The following is a 16,998-nucleotide window of genomic DNA, read 5'->3' as shown; positions in this document are numbered from 1 at the left end:
CCGTCTCCGGAAAAGGTTCATTTGCGAATTAATACCTTTCAAATATTTGAACGTCTGTATCATATCACCCCTGTTTCTCCTTTCCTCCAAGGTATACATGTTCAGGTCAGCAAGTTTCTCCTCGTACGTTTTGAAACGCAAATCCCATACCATTTTCGTACCTTTTCTTTGCACCATTTGCAGTCTTTTTACATCTTTAGCAAGATATGGCCTTCAAAACCGAACACAATACTCCAAGTGGGGCTTCACCAACAACTTGTAGAGGGGCATCAACACCTCCTTTCTTCTGCTGGTTATGCCCCTCTCTATGCAGCCTAGCATCCTTCTGGCCACGGCCGTCGCCCTGTTTCTTCACCTTCAGATCCTCAGACACCAACACCCCAAGGTCTCTCTCCTGAGTCAAGCTTACTAATCTCTCCCCTCCTACCCAATCTCTCTCTTTTGGGTTTCTGCACCCCAAGTGCATCACTCTATACTTCTTGGCATTAAATTTTAACTTACTAAATACACATAAAGAAACCATCTATCTTGTAATAGTGCACTGTGCAATATATTCTCACTCTTTAATATTTTTAAATATGCTAACAGTGCTCAGTGGATGGGGGTTTCATCCACAGGACTCACACACAATGCATGCTAACATAACCCCTTTAGTACATCATTGCACACCTCCTCCCTACCCTATTTCATGTTGTACCGGGTACTGGTTTCTATTCAACAGTTGTTGTCATTTATAGAAAAAAAACTATCGCTACTTAGCTTGTTCCAGGGTATTAGCTGTACTCAGATGTATTACTGTCCTGTGGGGGATCCCCCTCCGTAGTGTGGTTAAAATCAATACTACAGTCCCATGCTGCTCCCTAAAATCGGGGCTAAATTCCGATTGGTTTTCGTCAGCAGTTCTTCCTGGTTCCCTACATGCTCGGCATGTTTCGCATTCGCGACCTCAGGGGAACACAAGCTGAGATGGGACGGAGGTGCTTCCTCAGCTACCCAGTATTGTAAAATAGTTTTCTTTACCAAAAGTGTCACCATATAAATAAATATGCGGTGTGGCAAAGAAATATTTTGGGCTATTAATCCCCTCGGGCTCCTAACAACAAAGTCTCAAAATCCCAAGTGATCTGACCCGGCACCATCTGTTCCAAGAGTGCCACTGAATTGTGCCAAATATCCAATCTCAAGCACTCTAGGAAAGAATGGAGGAGGGTCCCCCTGCCCACCCTGCATCTCTGACACTGATCATCTCTCCTGAGCCCGAGACCAATATGCCCTGTGTAAGATCTTGAACAGAGTTTCCTGTAGGTCCACAGATTTAAGGAAGTCATAGGAGAGTTGTAAAAAGTCCAAAAAAGTGAGGGCGTTCGTACTCCAGACCCAGGTCCCCATTCCACATGCGTACAAGACAATCCACCCCCAGGGGAACCATCAAGATCCTTATCAGTTTGTACCAAGTGGAAAGTTTATTTAAGCAAGATGGCAATCTCTTAAGATAAGTGCCTCTGCCACTTTATGTTGCGCCTTCCTCCACCATCTCCATGCCAGTTGTACTGGACTTAAGAACTGGAGGTGGGCGGCGAATCGTGTTCCTGCCATGGGTGTCATACGTAACATGTTGCAAAAAGAAAGAGGAGCCGTCCACCCCTCCAGCCAGCTGTGTGGGGTGAATTTCGGGTGACCTGTGATGCCCTCAAAGGTCAATCGCATCAATGCCGCAACATTACAATGGTGTAAATCAGGAAGATTCAGACCCTCACCATCCCTTATCCGTAGTCAGAGTAGAATAGGCTATGCGCGCCCATTTGTGTCGCCAAATGAACGAACTTATGGCACTCCTGAAGTTACCCTCATCATTGTGTGTTATCCAAATAGCAATAGTCTGCAAAGGGTACAAGAGCTTGGGAAGTAGGACCATTTTAACAAGAGCTATTCTACCCCTCAAAGACAGAGGCAAGTCTTTCCACATGCGATACAACTGTTTAATTTTATCTATGGGGGTTCACTATGTACTCTTGTACATAGTATGTGGACTGGTACTTAAGTAAATTCCTAGATAACGCATCTGTGTGTCACTGGAGGGATAAGGAGACTCCCATGCCAAGGATCCCAAGCCCCAATTCTGCACAATTTACTTTGAGGCCGGAGACTGCTCCATAGTTCTGCACTATACACAAAGCAACGCCTAAGTCAGTGGTTCCCAAACCTCAGTCAGTCTGGTTTTCAAGATATCCACAATGAATATTCATGAGAGAGATCTGCTTGCAGTGGAGGTAGTGCATGCAATTCTCTGTTATGAATATTCATTGTGGATATCTTGAAAACCTGACTAGCTGGGGTGCCTCCGGCACCAGGTTTGGGAAAAACTGACTTAGGCGTTGCTTTGTGGATAATGCAGGACTATGGAGCAGTCTCCTGCCTCAGGTTTTTTGTACGTGACTAGCGTAATTGATCTCCCCTCATAAGTTGGCTTTTGCTGCCTCCTAATAAACAAGGGGATCATCCTCATGGGCAAAATTATGCGTTTTGTAATCCCTCCAGCAGTGCAACAATTGCTCCTGAAACTTTGCATCATGGTACAATGCCAGAGGGAACACCCAGCAATGCCTCCCATCCCTAGCCCCCTTAGGGTACCAATCCGCCCAAACCCACACATGATCTGCTTTGGAGATTCCAGAAAATAGTGTGGTGGAGAACAACAGATACTATATGGGATTGTGTTGAATGTGTCCTAGATAAATGCATATAGTCTATCTGTGGCATGTAGTACTCTCCATGTATCTACTACTACTACTACTACTATTTAGCATTTCTATAGCGCTACAAGGCATACGCAGCGCTGCACAAACATAGAAGAAAGACAGTCCCTGCTCAAAGAGCTTACAATCTAATAGACAAAAAATAAATAAAGTAAGCAAATCAAATCAATTAATGTGAACGGGAAGGAAGAGAGGAGGGTAGGTGGAGGCGAGTGGTTACAAGTGGTTACTAGTCAAAAGCAATGTTAAAGAGGTGGGCTTTCAGTCTAGATTTAAAGGTGGCCAAGGATGGGGCAAGACGTAGGGGCTCAGGAAGTTTATTCCAGGCGTAGGGTGCAGCGAGACAGAAGGCGCGAAGTCTGGAGTTGACAGTAGTGGAGAAGGGAACAGATAAGAAGGATTTATCCATGGAGCGGAGTGCACGGGAAGGGGTGTAGGGAAGGACGAGTGTGGAGAGATACTGGGGAGCAGCAGAGTGAATACATTTATAGGTTAGTAGAAGAAGTTTGAACAGGATGCGAAAACGGATAGGGAGCCAGTGAAGGGTCTTGAGGAGAGGGGTAGTATGAGTAAAGCGACCCTGGCGGAAGATGAGACGGGCAGCAGAGTTTTGAACCGACTGGAGAGGGGAGAGGTGACTAAGTGGGAGGCCAGCAAGAAGCAGATTGCAGTAGTCTAAACGAGAGGTGACAAGGGTGTGGATGAGGGTTTTGGTAGAGTGCTCGGAAAGAAAGGGGCGGATTTTACGGATGTTGTAAAGAAAGAAACGACAGGTCTTGGCGGTCTGCTGGATATGAGCAGAGAAGGAGAGAGAAGAGTCAAAGATGACCCCAAGGTTTCGAGCTGAGGAGACAGGGAGAATGAGAGAGCCATCAACAGAAATAGAAAACGGGGGGAGCGGGGAGGTGGGTTTGGGGGGGAAAATGAGAAGCTCGGTTTTGGTCATATTTAATTTCAGGTGGCGTTGAGACATCCAGACAGCAATGTCAGACAAGCACGCTGAAACTTTGGTTTGGATGCAAGGTGAGATATCAGGGGTAGAAAGGTAGATTTGGGAGTCATCAGCATAGAGATGGTAGGAAAAGCCAACTAGGTTGAGCTTCTGACAGAAATTAGACAAGCCCCTATTAAAGTTGACCGTCTCCTCTCTAGGATTATGGGATCAATCACAGTCTGGATCTCACACCGTGTTAAAGTCACCATCTACAATAAAGGAGTGCTCATTGTAAGCTAACAAGTGAGCAGTCACTTTTTTAAAGAAGGCCCTATCAAACTGGTTAGGGGCATATATACTGGACAACACTAGCTCTTGTCTCACGATGGATACTTCACTGATTAAAAAAAAAAAAAAAAATCAACCCTCAGCATCCAGAAGTTGGGGGTTATTTTTTTGTTTGTAGAATCTGCTTATTGTGCAAAGCCAGCATGTAATCAATGCAATAAACAGGATAGGCTGTGGGGTCCACCGTGTCTTCCAAAGGGTAGAAACATGTAGAACCAAAGTTCACCAGTAACGTGTAGTGTGTGAGCACGTCCAAAACATGTACCCTAAAGTAGCCATCTGGGCCTGACACTTCAGAATGCAGCTGGTCGCATCTCGATCAGCCAAGTGCACATGGTGAGGCAAAATATAAAGCCGAATGGCCAACTTATATTTTCTACCCAATGTAAACCATGTTTGGTGAGCAGGCGAGTGTTCCGAATACTGGTAAATAACTGTTTATCTGATAGTGCGACAGCCAAATCTGTAGTCCAAGATTGTGTCAGTGGCTTAAGGTCATATTGGGAGAGTAAGTCCAACAATGCCCAATGCTGAAAGCATGAATCTGAGCTTCAAGACTAAGTTTCTGGAAGTTTCTCATAGTTATCCGCAGTCAAGGCAGAAGCAGGCAAAGAGGACACATATTGCTGGAGTTGCAAGTATGAAAACATATCAGTTGGGTCCAAATTATAGTCCACACAAAGATGGATAGGGTTGTAGTGTTCCAGTGTCTGTGATCACCTGAAAAAGAAAGATTAATCCCTTCTGTCTCCAATAACAGAAGTGAGCTCCAGTAGCATCTAGAAGTTTAACACTATCCACCACACCTTTACAGATAAGGAGAGCGATACCCCACCTTTTCCTCCTTGGCCGGTGCTGCTATGCATTCCCTCATTTACCACGGTTTAAGCTTTGCACTTTCTTCAGCATTTAGGTGTGTTTCTTGCAACAATGTCGGCTTTATGCCATTAAAATTGATGTAATATTTTTGAGCGCTTAATCGGGGAGTTTATGCACCCCACAATCCAGGTCACTACCATCACGGCATGAGAAGTTTATATTGAGGTGCCTTCCCAATTCGCTCATACTCCAGTAATAAGGGCGGGCCATCCCAGCCTGAAGCTCACTCAAAGATCCTTTTATCACAACTCCTAAACAGCCACCATCCCCTTACAACATACAGCGTATAATGAGCCTCCATAAAATCCCATAGCCCTACCTCTGCAAGCAGTACCCCCTCCCCAAACTACCCCTCCAGCTACATTCTGAACCCATGCTTCCCACCCAAACACTACCCCTCCCCCTTTTGTCAAAGACTCCGAATAAGGAATCATCACATTAGACACCTACCCTGCCCCCAGAACCCTGTACAGCAAAGATCCCTCAACATCCCTTCCCCTCACCCATCCACCAAAAATCCTTTACTTCCCCCAATGTCTCCAAACAATCAACTGCTCTTCTCCGGAAGGCACGGTCCACCACTCATGTCCAATCCACAATAAAAAAAAACAAAACACAACTGTCCAGTAACAAAATTGGTTACTAGTCCACTATGGGCTATCAGAGCACAGGACAACAGCTGAGGCTAAGGTGTATGAGCGAACGGGAGAAGCACGGCAGAGATCCAGATGGCCAATAGTTCACTCCCACACCTGGTGCCATGATGATAATCCTTATCGAGGCCCCTCGCTCACACGCACTATCAAGATGATCGTTCAGAAAGGTAGCCTGTCCACACAGGGCTAGAGTCAAATGAGGGTCCATAATGGTTCAAAGCTCCAACAGAGAAACAGTGTGCAGTCAAAAAAAAATAAACACTTCTGTTTCGGCTGGTATATCTCATAGTTCTCAGGTTGGGGCATTAATCTCCTATTCCAATCTATAAAATCCACAGTAAGAACATGCAACTGCAGCTGTCCATGATCAGGTCATCACAACCCCATAAGTTTTTAAGGTACAGTGCCTTGGGGTGAGCCATCCTCTAAGCACAGCCCATCTAGAAAGTGTCTTGTAGCCTCCATGGTCTCGAACAGGTGCGTTTGATTTTGGTAGGTAATGCGGAGGTGAGCTGGGTACAGTAGGGCAAAGCGGATACGGAGCTCAATTAAGCGGGAGCAGATCGCGTGAACCTGCAGTACTCTCACGGAGTAGTCTTGGAAACATAAAATCTTGTTGTTCTTGTAGAATAATTCTTTACTGTCCCGCAATGCCTGCAGTATGGTCATCTTATGCATGTAGCTTAGCAATTTTAGGATGACCACTCTGGGGTGCTCATTAGCCAGTTTCTGGGACCCCAGCCTGTGCGTCCATTCCACCTGCAAAAGTCCATAATAGGTAGGGAGAGCCAGCTCATGCAGAAGCCAAGTTTCCAGGAATCCTATGAGCTTGTTCTCCCTCAGGCAGACCTACCAGCCTAAGATTGCTCCAACTGGAGTGATTCTCCAAGTCCTCCAACTTTCCCTGGCAGGCCGCCAGAGTCTTATGCAGGTATGCCTGTGAGTCCTCGAGCTTCTGGGCATGCTCCTCCAACTCTCCCATTCTGTGCTGATAGTGGGCAAAATCTCATCCCAGCTCCTCTAATATTCCCTGGACTTTCCCCTATTTATCGTCCAGTGGCAGGAACTGTTTATCCAGCATTGCTTCCATCACAACAGCAACCTCAACCGTAATGTCCGCCACCCGTGCCAAGCTCACCAAAGGCCCCACGAGGCTATGGGGGGGCTGATATTTTGTCCTCCGGCACTCATGTCCGACCTTGTCCCTTGCGCAAAGCCTTTTGAAGCCATCACTCCAGAGGTCTTTCACTGCTTTCTCACTCACCTGCTACAGTCAGGCTGCTGCTTTCAGTAAGTAGAGGTGTATTTTGTTTAAGATAACCCGGGTTTGAAGAGCAGGACGGCATCTCTCCAGCACAGCATCACATGATTCCCTACATATCTATTTTAAATATGTTTGTTTTGTTTTTATGTTCTTGCATGTGACTTAATGGCTGTTTTGATGTATTCTGCCTAGGTCAGCGATTAGTTCTATTGGTGGATAATAAAGAAATAAATGAAATGAATGACTCATAAACGTTCACAATTTTTATTTAAAAAAAAAGTTTTTAAAAAACCTGAAAAAATTGGGATTACAGGGAGGAGAAAAAAAAAAGAGTAACAAAATGATCTAGTAGTACTGAGGAACTAACAAGTGTTTACTACAACCTATATACCACTGTAAAATAATAAAATGATTAAATGGTAAACTCTTTTTCAATATCCAGTTAACCTTTCAGAGGGTCACTTACTAAAAGGTTAGTCTTAATATTTCCCATGCTACTGTATGAACTAGAAAACCACTCAAGCAAACCAGCTCACAAAAAAATACAATAGAAAAACAAATACAAAAAAATTTGATAAAAAGCAGCTCAAAAGGAGGACTTGCATACTAAAAAGCATTTTTCCTCTCAAATTATGACTAGTACCATTTTGTTCCTCAGAAACAGAGTACTACATCTTCTACACTTGACTACATAGAATAAGTAAACTTTCATATATTAGAATTTATTGCATATATCAGAATTTATTTCAATCTATGCACACACCAGGGAAAATAAACTTGTAACTTACCTTTCTCTTACATCTGGCCCTGCATAGGGCCCCAGTGCTGCAAATAATTTTGTGAAGCCGAAGGAATCATCACAGCTATCGATCATCTCAGTCAACCGCTGCCTGGCAAGTAGGCGAAACTCTGGATTATTGAACTGCAGAGCTTGATACAGACCCAGAACGATGCTTAAGTTTTCAACATCAGCTTTGCTGTATTTCTCCAGGATAACCTTGTTACATTTCTCTAACAAGGAACGACAGTCGTGCTTGGTATTGCGAAGAAACTGCACTATCCTCCTGATATCATTAAACCGCATGGACTCACAGGCATCTATGAGAGACTCTGCCTTTTCTATCAACCGATCTTGAAGCTTCTGCGAGATAACAGCAGATATGCTGATCATCAGCACGGATAGGATCCTGAAAAGTTTCACAGCGAGATAAGTTTGCCAACACTTTTCCAAGAACAAAGATCAGGCAGTTAAATTTAGTTGCATGTTGGTGGCTAGGGAAGCACCATGTAACAATAAGCATGTATTACAAACATTCAAACAAACTGTGTTGCTCACTCTCAGCAATAGCATATTGTGGGTTATAGCATACTGCTGAAAACATTCAAACTCCTTACCTTACATATCGAACAAAGGGTGTCAGTGGAGAAGGGGGACTCTTCTGGTTGTCTCTCCAAATGGTTTGTTTTGTGCTTATCAGTACATTAACAAACTTCACTCCTAAACCAGTGTATGCCAGTGTATGCTCAGGGGTCCTTTTACTAAAGCTTAGCACGCAGTAACAAAATTAGTGCATGCTAAATGCTAAGAAGTCCAATATACCTATGGGCTTCTTAGCATTTAGTGCACGCTAATTCCATTAGCGCACACTAAGCTTTAGTAAAAGGGCCCCTCAGTCTCTTCCAGATACTGCTAATGATTTTCTTAATATGCGCCAAAGATAGCTTCCTTCAGGAACTCATAAGGCTAAATATATATAGGCAGTACACATCAAGGTTTGCTTAGTTCTTTTTCTTATAACCAACCAGATGCAGGAAAGAAGTTATACACGGGGGTTGAGAATATCTGTCTGTCAATCTGCCTAGCAACAAAATAACTTCTGACTAAAGGTCAACCAAATTTCAGTTTTGGTATGGCGCCAAAACCAACCAAAAATCCTTTTTCTGTCCGGTTTTGGATGAAAGGTTATTTTAATTTTTGGCCAGGTTTTAGGTGTCAAACAAAAATGACCACGTATTTTCAGTGGAAGTCGGAAATTTGTGCTTTGTCCCATTTGTTTTCCTCCCAACAGGAGTTACCCCTCCTCTGCCTCTCCCCACCCCTGTAGAGCCCCTGGACCTACCGTAAAATCCCTGGTGGTATAGGAGTGTAGTTAGGGCAGAAGCCATCCCCAGTTACTCCTGCCCATTCCTGCTCTGCTCTCACAATGGCTGCCATGACTGGGGTATCTCTCCTGCTCGGGCTATATCACTAGACTATCAGGGACTGTAAGGTAGTCCTGAGGGTGAGGGCACTACTCTTTGCATTCCTTTTTTTTTTTGTACTGAAAATACAAGTAATGCAGTTATGATCTTGCACAATAGTTTATTCGGTAAATAAAGTACTCCAAAGAGATACTTTTGATAGAAAAGTTTAGAAGGAATTTAATTCTGTAAATTTGGGTTGTTAAGCTCTATGGGAATTATCCTCTTTTTGGAGTTATGACTGAAACTGGCACTCCAAGTATGGCGCAGAGTCAGCCACTGTAAAAGCACCATGACTTAGTTTCAATTTTCATTATTTGCAGTCCTTTTTGTGGAGGCTATTTTCATTATTTCTTTCATTATTTAAATTATATTCTGGCTTGGATACTGTGGGTTTAGCAGAGAGATGCAGACTGCAAACCCTGACAATCCCCAGCGGACCTCGCTGATTCACATTCACACAACCAAACTTGAGATTTTGGGTTCAGCTTTGGCTGAAAAGAGACCGAGTTTCAGCTGAAACTTAAAAAGCAGTTTTGGTCATCCTCTTATTTCTGCAGTTTTAATGGAATGGGATTGGGAAGGCTTATACAGGAGAGATTCCCAATCCACCTTAAGGGTACAACAACCAACCTTAACTAGGAACTTAGAAAAGAGGTAGGACCCAATGCAGGAAGCTAAAAACCTTAAGACTAGAGGGAAGAGGGGAGGACCAGACTAGGAAGATGAAGGACTCTACAATGTGTCTACGAGGTTTATGGAACTTGATGTTATGGTGTTTGAAGCCCACAAGGGTAAGCAAAAGGAAGAGTGGAAATGACCACAAAAACATTGTTCCAAGATAACAATAAAAAAAAAGTTTATTCACAATTGGGTCCATCTGTATAGCATATGTCTATAGAACTGTGATTGCGCATCTGCTGGACTACTAATTTTTATCATACAATTGTGAATAAACGTTTTTATTGCCATCCTGGAACAATGTTTTTGTGATCATTTCCATTCTTTTTGCTTTTGGTTGATTTGTCTGTAGAGGTGCTGGTTTTCCTTGCTTTTTTTTGGCCCACAAGGGTAAGTCATGCATTGCTTTATGTTTTCCCTTTATCTTAAGGCTTCACATCAGGCCCAGTACTCAGTCTGACAGCCACACCATTATAGGGACCAGATATGGCATGAGTCAGATCATATCAGGCATTCCAGAGAAATAAGGTCCTCAAAAAAAAAAAAAAAAGAAGGCCCAATGCATTTATGTGGAAGAAGCAGCTACAGCTTCTGCAGCATAGAAACTTTGATTCAGTAAACATAGTAGCTAGGGAACTACTTTCAAACTGCCTCTCCCCTTTCCTCTAAATCTTCTAGTCACAGACACAAAAACAGAGGGACTTGAAAGAATTCCATGAGCCATTCTCTTCATGGAGGAGTAGCCTAGTGGTTAGTGGACTTTGATCCTGGGGAACTGAGTTCAATTCCCACTGCAGCTCCTTGTGACTCTGGGCAAGTCACTTAACGCTCCATTGCCCCTGGTACAAAATAAGTACCTGAATATATGTAAACCGCTTTGAATGTAGTTGCAAAAACCTCAGAGAGGCAGTATATCAAGTCCCAATTCCCTTTCCCCTTCCCATTATTCACTTAGGGGTCCTTTCACTAAGGCTTAGCGCATGCTTAATGCCAAGAAAGCAATTATATACATATGGGCTTCTTAGCATTTAGCAACACTCAGCTTTAGTAAAAGGGCACCATAGTAACCAGTGTGGTGAAGCCAAAGACAATTACAACATTTTGTATCTTTCTGACATATGATATAGTCCCTCAAGCAATATAAGTTTGTGAAAGCTCCTTCTGGTAGCCATGCCCACCATTAAAATGAACAGAGCATTTCCATGTGGCCCCTCACCACTCTCACACTAGTGTGATGTGGCTTTGCACTGGTAATGCTTTGTGTGTCCATCTGAGCCACACTCTTGGTGATGACTGCAAACTGATCATCACACATTCACTATTCAAAGACCATGTGAATTATACTAATACCATGCAGAGTTTAAATTAATGGAGCAGAACTAGCTGGGCTCTTCATATTATTAGCTGGCCTGCTGTACAACTCTAAGTTGCCTTTTTCTTTCTTTTAACAAGATCATATCTTAAACCCTTCATAGCCAAGGTGAGGTGTTAAGATCCAAACCATAAATTAAGGAAGTCTGGAGAGATTCTCTCAAGTACTTGTGACTTGAATTGGCCACTGCTAGAAGCAGCATACTGGGCAAGATAGATCACTGGTCTGACCCAGTATGGCTATTCTTATGTTCTTATCCAAGATGGCCAGTCGCATGTTAAGTTAGTGTGGCAGTGTCTCTTACCTTTATTGTTTTTCTCTCCTATAAAGAGGAAACGCAAGGGCCAACAGTAGGGTGGCTTGTTCAGCCTGCTGCTGTGCCTGCAGCAAGGCCCACAAGCACATTTGTAAGCTAAGGCAGAGAGATGTGTGGAAGTCTGTATGTGAACCCACTGAGGTAATGATCCCTGAAAGGAGAAGCCGAACGATCCCCTGGGCCAGAGGGAGCCTGGACCTAAGGACATCACCTCTGCAGCCTTTTGCAGCAAATTTGCCTCACCTTTTGATGCAATGCTCTGAGCAGGAGAAGGTCAGGGTGGCTGGAGGGGGTGCTGGTGCGGGTATCTGCTCTGGCAGTGAATGCTGCAGAACAGCTGCAGGGCTCAGACGGCATAACAATAACCAAGTGGGGAGCAATTGTTCCAAGAACTCCAGGTGCCGCTGACTATTCCCCACCCATCTACTTAGCAATCTCTATCCTACTGTCATATTCTCAAATCTTTCACTTTTCGCTGCAACTGTTCCTGATGCCTTCAAACATGCCGTAGTTACAACACTCCTCAAAAAATCTTCATTAGACCCTACCTGTCCTTCCAACTATCGCCCCATCTCCCTTTCTTATCCAAGCTACTTGAACATGCTGTTCACCTCCGCTTTGTCTTGACTATCTTTCATCTCAAGCTATTCTTGATCCACTTCAATCTGGTTTTTGCCCTCTTCATTCAACTGAAACAGCCCTTGCTAAAGTCTCAAATGACCTGCTCCTGGCCAGATCCAAGGATCTCTATTCTATCTTAATCTTCTCAATCTGCTGCTTTTGATACGATTGATCACTGCTTACTCCTTGAAACGCAGTCCTCACTTGGATTTCAGGGCTCTGTTAGTTCCTGGCTTTCTTCTTATCTCTCCCATCACACTTTTAGTGTATACTCTGGTGGATCCTCCTCCACTTCTATCCCACTATCAGTTGGTGTATCTCAGGGATCTGTCCTGGGACATCTTTTCTCCATCTATACTTCTTCCCTTGGTGCCCTGATCTCATTCCATGGCTTTCAGTTATCACCTTTATGCTGATGACTCCCAGATCTACCTCTCCACACCAGAAATTTCAGCAGGAATCCAGGCACAAGTATCAGCCTGCCTGTCCGACATTGCTGCCTGCATATCTCACCGCCATCTGAAACTAAACATGACTGAGCTTCTTATCTTTCCCTCATTTTCTAATCTCTGTGGATAACACTCTCATCCTCCCTGTCTCATCAGCTCATAACCTTGGGGTCACCTGACTCCTCACTCTCTCTCTGTACATATCCAACAGACTGCTAAAACCTGTCATTTCTTTCTGTATAATATCACCAAAAATTCATCCCTTCCTTTCTGAGCACACTACCAAAACCCTTATCTGATTTATCATCACCTCACGCTTAGACTACTGCAACTTGTTTCTCACAGATCTCCCACTAAGTCTTCTCGCTCTCCTTCAATCTGTTTAAAATTCTGATGCACGACATATTCCGCTAGTGTTGCCATGCTCACATTAGCCAGGGCCGTGCCAATGCGGTAAGCGAGGTAAGCACCGCAGGGGGGCGCCCACTTCTGGAGGGCGCCGCTGCGGTGCTTACCCTCGCCCCGCGCCGCCGAGGCCTTTAAATCTTTTACCTCGGTCGCAGCAGTGTCAGTGAAAGCGCTGCCGACGTCTCCCTTCCCTTCACGCTCTTGGTTCCCTCAGTGTCCCGCCTTCTTCTGACGTCAGAAGAAGGCGGACACTGAGGGAACCAAGAGCGTGAAGGGAAGGGAGACGTCGGCAGTGCTCTGCTTTCACTGACGCTGCTGCGACCGGAAGTAAAAGATTTAAAGGCCCCAGGGCGTGGAGGGAAGGGCAGAGAGGCATGGATGGGAAGGGCAGAGAGGCATCGATGGGAGGGCAGAGAGGCATCGATGGGAGGGCAGGGCCCAGGGAGAGGACAAATTGCTGGAAGGGGAGGGGAGAGAGGATTGCTGGCTATGGATGGAGGAGGGAAGGGCAGAGAGGGACAAGGATGGACATGGGGGCCCAGGGAGAGGACAAATTGCTGGAAATGGAGGGGAGGGGAGAGAGGAGGATTGCTGGCTATGGATGGAGGAGGGAAGGGCAAAGAGGGACATGGATGGGAGGGCAGGGCCCAGGGAGAGGACAAATTGCTGAAAATGGAGGGGAGGGGAGAGAGGAGGATTGCTGGCTATGGATGGAGGAGGGAAGGGCAGAGAGGGACAAGAATGGACATGGATGGGAGGGCAGGACCCAGGGAGAGAGGAGAAATTGCTGGAAATGGATATAGAGCAAGAAATGAAGAAGAAAGGAGAAAAGTAAAGAAATAAATGGAAAGGAAGCCCTGGAAATGGAGTTAAGAGGACAGATAGCAGCAGAATCAGATACTGGACCAGCATGATCGGAAAAAGAAAGTCACCAGACAACAAAGGTAGAAAAAAATCATTTTATTTTCATTTTAGCATTTGGAATATGTCCACTTTGAGAATTTACATCTGCTATCTTATTTTGCAATGTATAGCAATTTGTTTCTAAGAATATTGCTGACAATTCCTTTCAGTGTGGCAAGTGGTGAGCGATCATTTTCATGGGGGGGGGGGGGCTAATCATTTTCACGGGGGGGGGGGGGGGGGGGGGGGCGTCAACTGATAGTCTGCAGGGGGGCGCCAGAGACCCTAGGCACGGCCCTGACATTAGCCTTCTCCTTAGGTCACTTCATTGACTCCCTATCTGTTTCCACATACAGTTCAAACTCCTCTTATTAACTTACAAATGCATTCACTGTGCAGCTCCTCAGTACCTCTCCACACTTATCTCTCCCTACACTCCTCCCTGGGAACTCCGTTCATTGGATAAATCTCTCTTACTTGTACCCTTCTACTCCACTGCCAACTCCAGACTCCGTTCTTTTTAGCTTGCTGCGCCATATGCCTGGAATACACTTCCTGAATCAGTACGTCAAGCTCCATCTCTGGCCATCTTCAAATCTAGGCTAAAAGCTCACCTTTTTGAGGCTGCTTTTAACTCCTAATCCCTATTCGCTTGTTCAGTACCCATGTCTGTTTTATCATTCCCACCTTAGTAATTCCCTTATTTGTCCTGTTTGTCTGTCCTGATTAGACTGTAAGCCCTATCGAGCAGGGACAGACTCTTCATGTTCAAGTATAAAGTGCTGCGTACGTCTAGTAGCCCTATAGAAATAAGTGGTAGTAGTAGTAGAACTGGAGCGAGGAGCTACTGACAGTGTTGCTGGATTGCTGCCTGCAACCCTTGTGAGTAAACCACCAGTAATGTCACTGGATTCTGTCTGGATAGCCATCTCTGATTTACATAAAACTATGCTCCCTGCGGTGAAATCAATAACCTCTCAAGTCAAGGAATTGGACCAAAAACATCCCCACAGGAGAATGGGATTTTAAAAGTTAACCCACTGGAACTGAAGATGGGGACTTCGGAACATTTAGTCAGTCAAGTGATTTTAGTTAAAACAGGAGTGGGCAACCTCAGTCTTCGTGGGCCGCAACCCAGTCGAGTTTTCAGGATTTCCCCAATGAATATGCATGGGATCTATCTGCATACAATGAAGGCAATGCATGCAAATAGATCTCATGCACATTCATTGGGGAAATCCTGAAAACCCAATTAAGCTGTGGCCCTTGAGGATCGAGATTAGAGGAGTGGCTTAACAGATAGTGTAGCAGGTTGCAGATTTGGGAAACCAAGTTAATTCCTTCCACAGCTCCATGTGACTCTAGGCAAATCACTCAGCCCTCCATTGCCCCAGGTACAATGCACACTAGGGACAGACCCAGTACCTGTAAAATTAAAATTGTAAACCACTTAGGTCTAAGCAGTATATAAATACTTGAATGAATGAATGAATGATAATGAAAATATATGACTGGTGTTAAATCAAATTTGAAAAAAGTGGAAAATTATATTAGGAATATTAGCTTGAGATTTATAAACTTTCTCCAGATACCAAAAGTTCTCCCCAAAGAGATAGCTGTAAGGTATTTTTCTGAAACTTTACTCCTGCACAGAGAGAGATGCCATTCATCTTGCATGCCTGTTTGCCAGCGAAAAGCGTGAGGTTTCAAGAATGGAGGGAGATATTACAGTGGATTCCTTGGAATTAATTTCAGACAATGTGGCTAGCTCAGAACTCTCTCATGCAACATTGTGAGTTACTTTTGGTAACTGTTTCAATAAAGATTGGATGCTTAAACAATACATTTCAAGACTAGAGAAGCTGTTTTCGGGGTATAAAAATTAAATGGTATTTCCTGATGTCACGAGACACAGAAGAGACAGAAGCAATGTTTATTGCTGCATCATGGAGTTCTTCAGCTTGGTGCTTCCTTCTGTTTAAAATTTCTATATTTAATTTGCTACCAACCTACTAAATACCTTTTTTGGGATCTCTCTCAACCCTCTTTGGCTACCAAGGGAATTTCTGTGATTGGCTCCTGAAAGTGGGAATGAGGTTACAAAAGGATTTTCACTCTGTTACCTAGTCAGACGGCTTGCTGGTTTCCCATTTTGTATTTTACATTTTTCTTGTTTTATTTAACTCCTCTTGTATAATTGGATTTCTCTTATTGAAGACCAGAGCTATGTTGTATAACACTGCAGGCCTCAACAAAGTTTCTTAAGATCTAGAAACCAGTCTTGGTATGACTGGATTTATTTATGCTCATTTATGTATCACATATGTGATCAAAGTGATGTATGTAAAGCTATTATAGTAGTAGGGAAGGAGTGACTAAAAGGTAACTGCTCTCCCCATCACTCACCTACTTGCATTGTATGAGACAATGGAGAGAGGCATTAGGCTGCGGTTGCCGAGGCAATAGGGAAAAGGCTAGAACTAGCTGCTAAGGGTGAGTGAGGGGTGCACCCACCCACCTAACTCCAAAAACTGCAACCTTAGCCTTTCTCCATTGCTCACCTGTCCCCTGCACCTGAAGTTTAAACCTCTTAACATTGCTCATTCACCCCATCCCAGCAGCTACGCAGTCATCCCAGAAGCAGCCCTGGAGTCACATCCCTGCACCCAACATAACCTCGCAGCTCCTCAAATCGCTCTTCCCCATTCCCACCCCCAACAGAAGCCTCTCTGAATTCTTCTTTTCTCCCCCTCCCCCACCGCCCCAAAAAAGAACTGTTTAAAATGTTAAATTGAAGCTACCAACAGGGCTACTTGAGAATGCTCTTTATGGACCGAGAAAATTAAAGAGTCATGGGATAGGAGGCAAGGTTCTGGTGTGGATTAGGAATTGGTTATTGGACAAAAAACAGAGGGTAGGAGTTAAATGGTCATTTCTCACAGTGGAGAGCTGCAGGGATCAGTACTGGGACCAGTGCTATTTAACATATTTATAAATGATATGGAAATCAGAACAATCAGCAAGATAATTAAATTTGCAGATGACACAAAACTATTCAAGGTTGTTAAAACACGTGTGGACTGTGAAAGATTTAAGGAAGACTTAAAAAAATTAGAAGACTGGGGAGGAAGTGACGTCAACGAGCAGCATGGACGCCTGAGTTGCTAGCT

General features: G+C 44.2%; 1 protein-coding gene across 3 annotated transcripts in view; it reads right to left on the bottom strand.

Annotated features, from left to right (window-relative positions):
* Nucleotides 1–16,998, bottom strand: part of FASTKD1 (FAST kinase domains 1) — a 114,831-nt gene that overhangs the window by 65,471 nt on the left and 32,362 nt on the right. For 2 of the 3 annotated variants that reach the window (XM_030208758.1, XM_030208755.1), the window contains exon 6: nucleotides 7,626–8,024. In XM_030208758.1, coding sequence (XP_030064618.1) covers nucleotides 7,626–8,024 — 399 coding nt within the window. The remainder of the gene's footprint in view (nucleotides 1–7,625; nucleotides 8,025–16,998) is intronic. The other variant, XM_030208757.1, reaches the window with a different exon arrangement.

Source organism: Microcaecilia unicolor, chromosome 7 (assembly GCF_901765095.1).
Source record: "Microcaecilia unicolor chromosome 7, aMicUni1.1, whole genome shotgun sequence".
NCBI lineage: Eukaryota > Metazoa > Chordata > Amphibia > Gymnophiona > Siphonopidae > Microcaecilia > Microcaecilia unicolor.
The sequence above is the reverse complement of the archived record's forward strand: the minus strand, read 5'-3'. Positions and strand labels throughout refer to the sequence as shown.